Genomic DNA, 14836 nt, shown 5'->3' with positions numbered 1-14836 from the left:
AAATGCCACCTAAATTATATCAAGAATATATAGAAATAAATAAATAAATCCAAGCACAACTTCTTCTACATCAGGCACCTTAGTAAAGGCAGCTAAAGTATAGGACATGGTAATGTAACTCATGCGTGCAGACAGTACCTGGGCTGTAAAGATGCACTACGTGAACTCAAGACATATTTTATTTTTTCCAGCCTTTTTTCCTTGCCATATGAGGCAAAGCTCTCGCACTCCTTGACACTGGCTTGTGTTTTGAAGTCACTGCAATCTGGATTATTAGCTAATAAGGTCTTGTTCTGCACCTCATTAATCGCACTATTCTGTATCCTGGATCACAAAGGGCGCTGGAAATGTTTTATGACCGAAGAATCCTCCATCCTCACATTGCAACAATATGAAAAACAGACAGAACTTTAGTTGCAGCAGCAGCAAAAAAAAAAAAAATAGGAAACACAATGTCTGTGCCAATTATTTTACACACAGATGAGAAAAAGTAAAATGCAGCTGGGGAGAACATATGGGACGGCAACTGAGACAGACTGGAGGGTTTGGTAGATGTTTGATCAAGCTGTACCAGCCGCAGAGGAGCCATACTATCTGACGTGCAGATCTCTGGCAAAGTGTCCAGTGACATATGTCAATGGGGAGTTGTGCACCAGCGGAAAAGTCCACTAGCTTGTATACGGCGTGGTTCTCATGCAGCGTTTTACAGCCAGGACTTCAGCATACAGCATAGATTTGGCAGATGCACATCATCCCACATCCTAATTTGCTTTTTATTTAGGGTTAAGACAATTTTTTCAAGAAACCTATAAAGTTAGATAGAAAGTCAATAACCAGAAACAATCAGACCAGTATACTAAGGTTGTTAGTGACCTGGCATTTGTGTATTTTCCTATGTAGATTAAGGCCTCATTTGCTTTTCTTCACTTCATTATTTTTTTTTCATAAAAAGTATTACAATGCCATAATTGTCTTATGGACAATAGATTATGTCCAAAAAAAGCAACCTCTCCATTTATTTTAACGTAAAATTAAGCTTACAGTTTTCTAACTTTTACTGTGCAGCATGCATAATGCATTACCCTTATATTTCAGGTCAGTATGTTTTTTTTTTAGCTTTATTAGTTTTGTTCAATAATTACAGTTTAAAGTGTGAGAGCTTGTTTTTTTCAGCGGCGGCAAGCTTTCATTTTCAAGTCTGCAGTTTTGGAGTACATATGACTTTTTGATCAATTTTTATTCCATTTTTTTAGAAGGCAAAATGAACAAAAAAATAACATTGACATTAATTTTATTGTTCTAATCAGATTACTTTGATACACAATTTATATCATTTTTTCTAAAAAGATCCTTTGTTATTTTCTGAGAGCCATGACTCTCTATTTTTTGGTGTCATTGGTATATGAGGGCTTATTTTTTGCAAGAAGAGACTTTTTTGGCACCATTTTGGGGAACATACAACTTCATGATCATTATTTAAAAGAATAAATATGTGTAGATTTTTTTTTTTTTTTTTTTCATAATAAAGTGTGTTTTGACGTCAAAAAGTGATTTTTGTGTTATTTATTTTTTATTATTTTTTGTATTTGCTATACTTTTACACACTTCAATAATTTTTGGGGGGTTTATAATATTTGTAATCCCCCAAAAGAACTTGAACATACTTTTCTTTGATCACTTATATAAAACACTGCACTAATACTGTAGTGCAGCGTATTATATTCTGCCTGTTAGAATTCTGCAGTTTCTAATAGACTTTCAGGATCTCTCAACTACGGGTAATTGTGGTCAAATTGTGCATGCTGTTGACGCCATTGACTTCAGTATGTAAGCAGTTACCTGACTGCCCACAGTGCTTATTACTCACTGCTGTGCTTGTACTTACAGCAAGGTGAGAAAGAAAGAGCCCCAAGATCAGCCCCTGGGTGATGACAGGATATCTTTTCATATACTGATTGAAACATATCAAGTTGTATTACGACATTAAAAGATATACAGATAAATGGGAGGCCATTAAAGAGGTTGCCCACTACTTTTTTATTGATGATCTAACCTTAGGATAGGTCATCACTGTCTGATCGGTTGGAGTCCGACACTTGGCACTCCCGCCTATTCAAATCAATAGGAGGTGGATATGTAGTACCCTGCCGCGGCCACTATCAGAAGACAGAGCAGCTCCTCAATCGAGCAGTTCCGGATGGCCGCTGACACCGAGAACAGCTGATCGGCGAGGGTGCCAGAAGTTGGACCCCAATCGATCAGACTTCATCAATGAAAAAGTAGTGGACAACCTCTTTAAGCTTGTCTTGCAAATTATCTAATTACATTTATATCTAAAGTACATATCATGGGAATGAGGCTTGTGCTACCTTTCTGTTTAAGTATGGCAGCTCACATTGATTTCCTCTACTATTCCTTCAACTTGTCTTGAAATTCAGATACTACCGTGAAGCTCAACAATCGCCAGGACTCCCTATCTCAGGATTACTGATGAGCGAGCAAGGTCTGTTAACCCTTTCAGCGAGCATGCCGAGTATCTTCAACGTGCTCGGGTGTTATGTTTCAGTCACTCCGTGCGCATGATTTGCGACTGTTTGACAGCTTTAATACATGTAAGGAATGCCTGTTTCTTAGGCATTCCTCACATGTATAAAAGCTGTCAAACAGTTGCAAATCATGCGCACGGAGTGACTCAAACATAACATCTGAGCACGCTGAAGATACTCGGAAAACACCCGAGCATGCTCGTAAATCTCGAGTAACGATCATACTCGCTCATCACTACTCAGGATTCCAAAATCCATTCCTAATTTGCAGACTTTCTAATAGAAATCTCAAATTGAAAAGGGGTATTCCGAGAAGAACATGTGATAATTGATAAATGACTAATTAATAAGGGCCAACCAACACAAATTGTTTTTCACATTTTTCAGTTTACTACATAGTACACTAAATGGAGGCACTGTCTCTCATAAAATAAGTCTTTGCATATATATATATGTGTGTGTATGTATGTATATATATATATAAAATTGAATTCGAAAATATAACATTGACAGTGGTTCATCAACTATTACCCCAATGGATTACAAATAAAACACCATCTTTGCTGTGCAAAGTGGATCCTTTATGTCATAGGGTAGGAATGGAATAAAGGGTCTACCTAAGTAATAAGGTAATTCATTGTTTGCAAAGATACAGTAGGAAGAGTCTTTTTTTAATAAAATGATCCAAAGATTACCTGGGAATCCTTGAAATGTAATTCTATCTCCAGGAACTGCTCCACTGGGGGGATCCAATATCTCGACCTTCTCCGGAGAGCTGGCACACATTACCATGGCTTGAGATAGCACACCTCTCATTTTAGCAGGTTTTAAGTTACACAGCAGCACCGCCATCCGATTCTGCATCTAGAAAATAAAAACAACACAGGTTAACAACAGATAATGAACAATAAAATAAAGACCTCAGAGTCCACTTAATTGGTAATACTGACTGCAGCTATGGGTTGACATGACAACTGGGGTAGGGGTCTGTTGAAGACCCCTCTGCCAGTCGATGCTCCTATGAAAATCAGCCTGTCTCTGGCATTCGTAGGGGACAGTGATTTATACTATATACTGCAAGCAATCGGACAATGCCTGGTTCATATTTTAAGGTGTCTAACAAATGCAGTGAAAAATTTACATATAAAAAAATATATCATTCCTCTTTTACCCCACTAAACATAAAGAAATATTAAATTATACATGTGGCATTCCTGTGTCCGTAAAAGTCTAGACAATTAAGTTAAGTTATCTTGATCGGCAAACGCCAGAAAAATAACAAAAAAAATTCTGAAATGCCAGAATTGGAGTTATTTTTGTCACCACACCTTCATAAAAAAATCCAAGTGGTAATCAATGTAGTGGTAGTGTCAATGAGAGGTAATCAAAACTTTATATCTACCCCAAAATGTTGTCAATAAAAACATCCGCTCGCCAAGCAAATAAGTCCTCCACAGCTCCATTGAACAGAAAATTAAAATGTTATGAACCTCAGAAAATAACGACAATCAGAATTTTCTTTTCAACACTTTTAAAAATAAAACTATAAGTTTGGAATCACTGTAATCGTACTGACTTGGAGAATCACATTCATAAGTCATTTTTACCAAGCAATGAATACCTTAAAAGCAAAAAGGAGAAAACTATTTCAGAATTCCATTTTTTTTTTTTAAATACATAATTGAACTGCACTTGTTAACTATTTATAAGCGGTCATATATTAAATTGCTATTCTAGCCAGTAGCACTTATTGTCTAGGCTCTGGATAGGTGTTGTTACTTCGGTGCAGGTATGACCGTGCAGTGCATCCTATTCTTCTGCAGTTCACTAAGAGAGGCAAGTGACATCTAGGAGAGGTTGCCTTGTCGCTGGAAGATAGGCTCACATACTTTGATCTAAATGTAAAGATATCTGACAGATTGAGTCAGTGACAATAAATGATTACTGATATAATCCATCACTAATACCTGCCCACCTAGGACTTGAAATAAGAACAAATCATTATATAACAACTAGAAATGGCGAGGGAAGAGCCATGGGCCCCAAAAGAATGATGATTTAGAGCTGATATTATTTAAACAATTATAAACTTATCAAAAATGACATACAGGTGAGGTAAGTAAATAGACACATACAAAAACTACATTGTGTACTAAAATGACGCGCACAGTGGAAAATATCTCTCCATGGTCCTATACTCAATCATTGGGACTCCTAAGGATAACATGACCTACAATGATGGAACGTGGGTGGTAAACAAACTGATGTAATTACCGTGAGGGTAATGTGTATGCAGACCATGTGTGCACCGTGCACACGCATTGTAATAGTCAATTACGTGTGGTTGTAAGGGCCACTCAGCCACCCAGCGGTCACCACCACCCCGCGCCAACCCCGACGCGCGTTTCAGCAAAAAGCCTTTGTCAAGGGGCATCTAAATGTGCCAAGTTTATGTATATTTCTGCAGACTGCTTTTGCATAGTGATTGTATATATACATTTGTACTAGTCACATGGCACTAGAACCTGTGTACCCATTTCATTGAAAAAGGAAGGCGTAGTCAGCATAGCACAATAGTCTGTAGTTCTCCAGAGCTTGGATAGACATCACTCTTCAGGCAGGAAGACGAATAGATAAAAGTAGGGATAGATCCAGCTACGCAGATAAAACTTTCTGAAGTTTTATTCGTTCATATTAAAAATTCAAACAAAACATCAGAGTCTAAAAGGTAGAATACTGACGTGTTTCTGGTGCACATAGCACACTTAGTCATGGTCTAACACTATGGGTGCTACATAAGCCAGAAACGAGTTAGTGTTGTTTCGCTTGTTGACTGTAATGGATGCTCTGTTGGAATTTTTAACATGAATGAATAAACCTTCAAGCATTTTTACCCTTGTAGCATGATCTCTCTCTACGGTCTGTATTCATTTAATACGATGGCTAGTGCTGACCACTCTAGATTTTTTGGTGTGGGGCATGAACACTAGGACTTTATTGATTGGAAAAGTGGGAGACACTGATCGAGACCCCTGCTGTCCTCTCCAACCACAACACTGTGGCAATTAGGAGTTTCAATAGTGTTTCGCTCGAGCACAGGTGCTGCCATTCTATCCAGACTCCACAGTTGTGACCAGAACATACAAGCACAGAGCCCACTGACCCATTCAAAATCCTACTTAACTGATGGGGTGAAATCATACAGTTCACTTAAGGATACTGTAGAAGTGCATAACAATAAGGTAAGTAATGTACCATGTGATGAACCACTAAATGTAATATAAAGGCACAGAGATTTCATTATTTTTACATAGCTGAGCTTCATAAAAAGCCATTTGTGAAGGACCAGTATGTGGGATACTGCTTTACCATACGCAGAATGGGGCTAAGCACATAATCCATCTTACATGCATAAAAAAGTGTCAACAAATTCAAAACACTAAATCCTGCATGTGCCCAAATCCAATCATTGTAACAATGTTAAATTTTTCAACACATGTTCAGAGAAAACACAAAAGGCCAAAATACACACAAAACAGGTTTGGTTGTATTGATCCAGCCAGTCACTGTACTTTCATGTTTTTCCTGCCAGAAATAAGATATAGCTGCGTTTTATTATACAGCCGAAAGAAAACTTCCAAAACATCTGAATGAGAAGGAGTCCTTCCTTTACGTGTAACTCGATCCAAAGTTTACGATGGCTCACAGCAGGAATATTTCCCTTGAAGTTATTTTCGGAAGGAAAACTAATTCACAGCATTTACCTTTTCCTCTCCCCCAAGAAAATAGAAGATCCGAATATGAAATGAAAATATGAAGTAGCAGGGACTTAAAGGAGACCTACCAAAAGAAAATCTTCAAAGGCCATTTAATGTAAATAATAATTAAAAAATATATATTCTTAGTTAGATGCTAAAATATAAGAATGTTTATTGTTTTGGTCCTAAAGACCAGGGCTATGGAGTCGGAGTCCGGATCCATTTTGGTAGAGTCGGTATAAAATGGACCGACTCAGACTCCTAAAATATCTAATAAATTGGGTACAGTAGTACAATGCAGGATGTGCTGTAAATGTTTTCATAAGAATTTGGGAAAGTTATGAAATGTCCTATAAATGTCTGTCCCGTTCCTGATCTAAGGATCTAGGCATTTAGTTGATATGAATCTGTGCTGCACTTTATGTACACACTCAGTAGTGAAGCTCCTCCTACCAGTGCTGTGGAGTCTGAGTCGGAAGTCAGGGAAATTGAGGAGTCATAGTCAGAGTCGGTAGTTTGGCCCTGCTAAAGACAAGTGCACAACCCATAGAAAAGCAGCCATGTATATTTAATTCTTGAAAACTCCCTTTAAAACACCCATGATTAACAATTTAGTTACCACAAATTTATCACTGAGACAACAATTCCCTTTGAGGTGATGAGGGTGAAAATTTCAGATTATTCCTAAATAAAAAGGCAGCTAAAATGTTAAATTAGTTTTAGATTATTCTTAAATTTTGTATGCAAAAGGACCAAAGAAAAAATGCTGATACTACCACCACACCATATTCAGAGAACAGCCATGTCTTAAGGTGCTTAGCTTGATACCTGTAAATGATCATGAAAATTCAGAGAAGAAGAGCGGCACTCACCACCAGCAATTTCAATAAAATGCTCTTTATTTCAGTGACAGGATAGTAGACAGACACATCAGTGAAATTAGCACAGCTGTTTCGTGTGTGTACACGCTTCTTCTGGCTCACACGTGCAGTTGCAACAGCTGTTGTTTATTTCACTGATGTTTCTGCAACTCTGTGACCTAAACAGCCGGATTTTGGTAAGAACTTACCTGTAAAATCCTTTTCAGCGAAGGAAGGAAGGGAGACACAGATTCTCTACTTCGTGGGTAGGCGGAGCCCCATAGGATAGTCACCTCAGACTGGAAAAAGACGACCGGCCCCTCCAGTATATAGGCTCCTCCTACTCCCATGTTCATCAGTCCGTACACAAGCTAAGGAAGAGCAGACCAACCAGCAGAACAACATATCCCCTTCTGAAATTTCAGAAATGAGAGAAAACAGGTTATGTAATAGAAACACACAGTCTTAGGCATACCCTATAGGACCTGACAACTGTGTAGAGCTGGCGAAACTGGAAGGAGAGCCGTAGAGCGCTAAACCCAGTCCAGAAGATCGACATCAGGAAGGAGACGCGCTGCATCTAGAAACACAAAAAAACACTTCTGCCCTGGGAGGGTGCTGTGTCTCCCTTCCTTCCTTCGCTGAAAAGGATTTTACAGGTAAGTTCTTACCAAAATCCGGCTTTCAGCAGCAGAAGGGAAGGAAGGGAGACACAGATTCTCTACTTCGTGGGACATCCTAAAGCAGTACCTATAGAGGCAGAAGCTTCCATACCCCAAAACTTAGGCAAGAGAGCAAACCGCGCTAAAATAACGGAAAACTAAGTAAAGGGATAACTTAAATTACCGCCGCCTGCATGACCCTACGTCCCAGGGCCGCATCGGCTGAAGCACTTACGTCCACCTTATAAAACTTAGTAAAGGTGTGAACGGAGCGTCAGGTGGCCGCCCGGCAGAGCTGTGCTGCCGAGGCCCCCTGACGAAACGCCCACGATGAGCCAATGGCTCTCGTGGAATGAGCTTTAACTTTAACAGGACAAGGCTCGCCCTTGAGCCGGTACGCTTCCAGGATAGCTGAACGGAACCATCGAGCTATCGTGTCTTTGGAAGCACGTTGACCACGCCGACGACCTGCCGGAAATATAAAAAGAGAGTCCGACTTCTGAAAACCTTGGGTGATCGTAAGATAGAACTTCAATGCCCGCACTAAGTCCAACGAGTGCAAGGCCCGCTCCCTTAGATTCTTAGGTCCTGGACAAAGAGAAGGCAACACAATATCCTGATTAATGTGGAATTGTGACACTACCTTAGGCAAAAAATCTTCACGAGTACGAAGCACCACGCGATCCGGAAAAAATTCCAGAAAAGGAGGTGAGCAAGAAAGTGCTGCCAATTCTGATACCCTTCTCAAAGAGGTGACTGCCACCAAGAAGGCCACCTTCCAAGAAAGTAGTGAAAGTTTAGCAGAATCCATAGGCTCAAAAGGCCTATGCTGAAGGGCTTCCAGGACTAGATTAAGCCGCCATGGAGCCACAACTGCCCTCCGTGGCAGAAACTGACGTGCGACTTCGCGAAAAAAGAGCGCACATCCCTACGAGAGGCAATAGCCTTCCTAAAAAGTGCAGAAAGAGCAGATACCTGTCCCCGCACCGTACTAACTGCCAAACCCCTGGCCAGACTAGATTGCAGAAAGGCCAAGAAGTTGGGGATGGAAAAAACCCTCGGGTTTCTTGAGGATCCAGAACACCATGAATAGAAAGACTCCCAAGTTCTGTGATAAATCCTGGACATAGCTGGACTCCGGGCCGCCCGCAAGGTAGCAATGACCTCGGGCGAAAAACCGCGACGGGTCAAGATCTCGGTCTCAAGAGCCACGCCGTCAAACGAAGGGACCTCAGGTCCGGATGACGAATGGGCCCCTGAGTGAGCAAGTCCAGGCGAAGGGGCAGCGGAAACGGAGGTGCCGCCTGAAGAGACACCAGCGTCGAATACCATGTCCTCCGCGGCTAGTTTGGTGCTATCAGAATTATTGATACCCTTTCGAGTTTGATCCGTCGGATCACCAGAGGTAGTAAGGATATCGGCGGAAACGCATAGATCAGCTTGAACTGACCCCACGGGGCCACTAGAGCATCCACCGCCGCCTCCGGGTCCCTGTATCTGGAGATGAACGTCGGAACCCTGGCGTTCAGCCTGGATGCCATCAAGTCCACCTGAGGAGTCCCCCAACGGGAACACAGCAGAAAAAACACTTCTGGATTGAGACTTCATTCCCTAGGGTCCACTTGCTCGCGACTGAGGAAGTCCGCCGAGATATTCAACACCCCTGGAATGTGAATTGCAGAGATTGCTGGAACTTTGGACTCGGCCCAGACCAGGATCCGAGAGACCTCCGACATGAGACTGGAACTCCTCGTCCCGCCTTGGTGGTTGATGTACGCGACAGCCGTAGCGTTGTCCGACTGGATCCGGACCGGTAGACCGCTCAATAAGACCGCCCAATGTTGGAGGCAGAGAAATATTGCTCTCAACTCCAAAATGTTGATCGGGAGAGACGACTCCTTTGACTCCCTGAATCCAGAGGTTGTTCCAAACTCCCCCCAGCCTGTCCGGCTGGCATCGGTTGTCACCACCGACCATCTCGGAGGAAGGAAGGATTTCCCCACGGATAGAGTCTCCGGACGTAACCACCATCCAAGAGATTCTCGCACCCTGCGGGAGATAATGACCGAGCGATCCAGAGAAGTTAGCGATCGATCCCAATGGGTCAGAATAAGGCTCTGGAGATCCCGGGAATGAAATTGTGCAAATGGTACTGCTTCCATAGTTGCCACCATTTGACCCAGAAGGCGCATGCATTCCCGAAGGGACATTGACAGCGCCGACCTCATAGCCTGGACCAGAAGACGAAGGTTCGTCTGTTTGACAGGAGGCAGGGACACAACTGCCCGAACAGTATCGAACTGCATCCCCAGGAAAAGAATGGACTGTGCTGGCTCAAATGACGATTTCTTCCAATTGATCAGCCACCCGAAGTCCATCAGGTACTGAAGGGAGAGATCGCGAGCCGCTATTGCCTCCTCCGCTGTGGGTGACACTATGAACAGGTCGTCCAGGTAGGGGAGGATCGTAACCCCCTGTCTTCGAAGAAGCGCCATGAGAGGAGCCAGAATTTTTGTAAAAACCCTGGGAGCTGAGGCCAACCCGAAAGGCAGGGCCACAAACTGGTAATGGGTTTGACCTATAGCGAAACGCAAGAAATGCTGGTGAGCCCTGCCGATAGGGATATGCAAATAGGCGTCGCGGATGTCTATGGACACCAAGAAATCGTACTGCGACAGGGTCACTATCACCGATCGGAGAGACTCCATGCGGAACTTCCATGTCCGGACGTAAATATTCAAATCCCTGAGATCCAGCACCGGACGAAACTTGTCCTCCTTTTTGGGGACCACAAAAAGGTTGGAATAAAAACCCTTTACCTGGTCTTCCGGAGGAACCTGAACCACCACACCCTGCTGTAGGAGAGAGTCGACCTCTTGAAACAGTGCGGCAGCCAGTCTTGGCACGGACGGAATGCCCGTCAGACGAAACCTGTCTGGAGGCAGCGAATGAAACTCTATGAAATAGCAGACGCCTGGGTGACACGGGTTATGTCGGCAGGCTATGTGGGATGCCCAGATCGACCCGAATTGTAGCAGACGACATCCCACCCGAGAGCCCTCGGGGGGACCCCTGGCGTCAGTCAGCCTTAGCGGACTTTTTATTAACCTCCCGTCTGTCCTGACGGGACCGTTGCTTCCAAGTAGTACAAGATTTCTGGGCGGATCTGCCGGAGGATGAGGGACGACCCAATCTCCAAGAAGGCTGACTGAATCGTCCCCTGGCCCGAAAGGACCGAAGACCTCTGCCGGGCCCTGTCCTGCTGGCTGTGGATGCCACTGCCTTTTTGCCAGGCAGAGTAACATCCTTAGCTTTAGCTTTAGCAATTAGTTCCGAAAGATCTGAACCAAAGAGCTGACCGCCCTTATATGCCAGACTAAGCAATCCCTGTTTGGATACTGCATCCCCGGTCCACTGTTTAAGCCACAGAGCTCTTCTAATCGTGACTGCCGAAGCCTGAGCCCTGGACAGAATTGAAGCAGTGTCCAGTACTGCATCTTGGCCATAACACATAGCTTCTTCCATTCGCTGAAAAAGCTTTTCCACTTCTGAACGCGAAGTCCCATCCTACCACGCCGCACGCAGCTGATCCAACCACCGCAGAGAAGCCTCACCGGCCCACATGGCCCCCAAGGCCGCTCGGAAACCATGACCCGCGGCTTCATAGATGGATTTCGCCGCTGACTTCGATCTTCTGTCCAAAGGATCCTGAAGATTGGCTCTCCCTTTAACAGGAAGCAGGGAAGACTTGGTCAGCTGAGACAGAGGTATATCCACCTCAGGAGAGGGAACCCAATGAGTAACCATCTCCTTGGCACAGGGATATAGGGCATCAAAAAAACGCGTTCCTCGGAAGCGTTTATCCGGACACTGACGCTCCTTCTCCACCACTTCGTTAAGTTCCTCATGCGCAGGTAATGTAGAACGAACACGGCGCGTCTTCTGATACAGACGGCCCGACCTAGACGGTCTTGTCGGCTCCTCAGACAGCTCTAATACTTCCCGCATGTCCTTAATAAGCCCATCTACGCGACCAGAAAGAGAAACAGAGCGATCCTGTTGATCCTCCTCTTCGGACTCAGAAATTTCATCAACCGAATCTGTTGGTGAATCCGAAGCCTCTGATGCGCTCTGCGAGGGAGACAACGCCACCATAGTCTTGCGGCGCTTTTTACCTCGTGGCATTGGGTGTGATCTAGCTGACACCCACTGTCCCAGGAGACTAGAGAGACTATCAATGGAGCGAGTGAGCGCCTCCACCTTAACATCACTGAGCGTTGAACTTGATGTAGTAGAAGGCCTGAGTGTATCAGAGGCGTGCGACTGAACCTGAAACGGATCAGGAGACAGATCCACACTCCCAGGCCCCTGATCCGACATGCCACCCACACCAGATGCCAGGATGTACAAGGATAGCAAAAAAAGTGTGAAAGCTGCACAGCCTGTTTTCAAAACTCACTATTTTTTTTAATTTTTTTTTTATATGCGACAGGCTCTGAAGGGTTAAAGCTCACCCTTAGAAAAGAGCTACCCCAGAAATGCCGAGCAAAAAATCAATAGGGGGAAACTCCCTTAAACACCATGTGTTTCCCCTAAAGTTCCACTTTTTCAGAAGGGGTTAACATCACAGCAACTATAATACTACACAGCCTAAAAGGTCAGTGAAGTAAATAGCTTTAGGAGAGAAAGCGGCAGTGCTCCTGAGGACTCCTAATAGGTAGCCTGGAGAGACAGCACTGACAAAGAACCCCTGCCAGAGGCAGAGGGGACTCACCGGTACTGCGGCGACCGCTCCTCCTAAGTGTGTGGACGGACGGGGAGCAGAGAGCAGGAGGCGCCGCTGGACGCCGGAGGGAGAAGCAGGGACCGCCAGCGCACGCTCAACCAAGCGCTTCCTGCCTAAGTAATGACGGCAGGAAGCCAGGAGACGCTAAGCCACGCCCCCGCTAGGCCACGCCCCCCGCCTTATTCAAACAACAAAAATGAGGGCAGAAAACTTCCTACCTCTATGAAGGCAGGAAGCAAGTCAATAAAAGCAAGAAAACGCGCGCCAATACAGGGAGCTTCCTGCCTCAATGAAGGCAGGAAGCAAAAACGAAAAAGCATGCGCAAATAAAAAATAAAAATTACTGGCCTCCGTCTCTGCTCCCCAGTCAAGGCAGCGTCTGAAATAGACAAGAAACACACAGGCAGTACACTTGCCGTAGCCGTCAAAGATACTCTTTAGACCAAAGAGCACTTACCCGGCTGAACGCCACAGAGATCCTCAGGGATGTGTGGCGCCATGGCCCTTTGCTCCCCCCTATGGCGGAGCACGCAGGGACCCTCTCAGATGTGTGGTGTGCGCCTCCGCCAGGGAGCGCCCTGTATCCCCTGGGGCCGGCAGGCATAAGTGGGAACTTCCTCAAGGGGTACACAGAGCTGCCAGGGGAGGGTCAGGGGTCTTGCCAGGGGAGGGTCAGGGGTCTCAGCAGCGCCGAGACCCCCAGAGACCTCTAGACCACGGGGGGTCCAGGACTCGCTGGATATAAAATAACAACTCTTCTGAGGAGCTGCCGAAGCAGCGACTATCCTCTGAGACCTCAGATAAAAAGACTGATGAACATGGGAGTAGGAGGAGCCTATATACTGGAGGGGCCGGTCGTCTTTTTCCAATCTGAGAGGACTATCCTATGGGGCTCCGCCTACCCACGAAGTAGAGAATCTGTGTCTCCCTTCCTTCCCTTCTGCTGCTGAAAAAGTGCATTTTACAGAAATTACCGGTGGTGAGTGCCGCACATCTTGCTTTCCTTTGAATTTTGATAAAAAAAAAATTGATGTGCTCAATAAAGCTCAAGGATTAAATTCACTACACTGTATTTCAGAGATGCGTTTTTTTTTTTAATTACCAGCTGCCTAATTGAAAGTGTAAAGAAAATCTTAAATCATGAAATGGGAAAGTATGCCTTCAATTTTGAACAAATCCCCAACAGTGTCACCAGCAAAGCACCCCCAAACCATCACACCTCCTCCTCCATGCTTCACGGTGGGAACCAGGCATGTAGAGTCCATCCGTTCACCTTTTCTGCGTCGCACAAAGACACGATGGTTGGAACCAAAGATCTCAAATTTGGACTCGTCAGACCAAAGCACAGATTTCCACTGGTCTAATGTCCATTCCTTGTGTTCTTTAGCCCAAACAAGTCTCTTCTGCTTGTTGCCTGTCCTTAGCAGTGGTTTCCTAGCAGCTATTTTACCATGAAGGCCTGCTGCACAAAGTCTCCTCTTAACAGTTGTTGTAGAGATGTGTCTGCTGCTAGAACTTTGTGTGGCATTGACCTGGTCTCTAATCTGAGCTGCTGTTAACCTGCGATTTCTGAGGCTGGTGACTCGGATAACCTTATCCTCAGAAGCAGAGGTGACTCTTGGTCTTCCTTTCCTGGGGAGGGCCTCATGTGAGCCAGTTTCTTTGTATCGCTTGATGGTTTTTGCAACTGCACTTGGGGACACTTTCAAAGTTTTCCCAATTTTTCGGACTGACTAACCTTCATTTCTTAAAATAATGATGGCCACTCGTTTTTCTTTACTTAGAATTTGTATTATGGCAAGAAAAAAGCAGCTAACAGTCTATTCAGTAGGATTATCAGCTGTGTATCCACCAGACTTCGGCACAACACAACTGATGGTTCCAACCCCATTTATAAGGCAAGAAATCCCACTTGTTAAACATGACAGGGCACACCTGTGAAGTGAAAACCATTTCCGGTGACTACCTCTTGAAGCTCATCAAGAGAATGCCAAGAGTGTGCACAGCAGTCATCAAAGCAAAAGGTGGCTACATTGAAGAACCTAGAATATAAGACATATTTTCAGTTGTTTCACACTTTTTTGTTAAGTATATAATTCCACATGTGTTAATTCATAGTTTTGATGCCTAGAGTGTAAATGTACAATTTTCATAGTCATGAAAATACATAAAAATCTTTAAATGAGGTGTGTCCAAACTTTTGGTCTGTACTGTATATTCAGCA

At 44.2% G+C, this 14836-nt stretch overlaps 1 protein-coding gene across 5 annotated transcripts in view; it reads right to left on the bottom strand.

Moving 5' to 3' along the window:
* Nucleotides 1-14836, bottom strand: part of AIMP1 (aminoacyl tRNA synthetase complex interacting multifunctional protein 1) — a 102936-nt gene that overhangs the window by 1061 nt on the left and 87039 nt on the right. For all 5 annotated transcript variants that reach the window (XM_073639603.1, XM_073639639.1, XM_073639611.1 and 2 more), the window contains one exon: nt 3242-3410. In XM_073639603.1, coding sequence (XP_073495704.1) covers nt 3242-3410 — 169 coding nt within the window. The remainder of the gene's footprint in view (nt 1-3241; nt 3411-14836) is intronic.

Source organism: Phyllobates terribilis, unplaced genomic scaffold (assembly GCF_046119375.1).
Source record: "Phyllobates terribilis strain yellow unplaced genomic scaffold, ASM4611937v1 Scaffold_1__5_contigs__length_1240528914, whole genome shotgun sequence".
Lineage (NCBI taxonomy): Eukaryota > Metazoa > Chordata > Amphibia > Anura > Dendrobatidae > Phyllobates > Phyllobates terribilis.
Note: the sequence above shows the minus strand (reverse complement) of the source record. Positions and strands in the feature narration are given on the sequence as shown.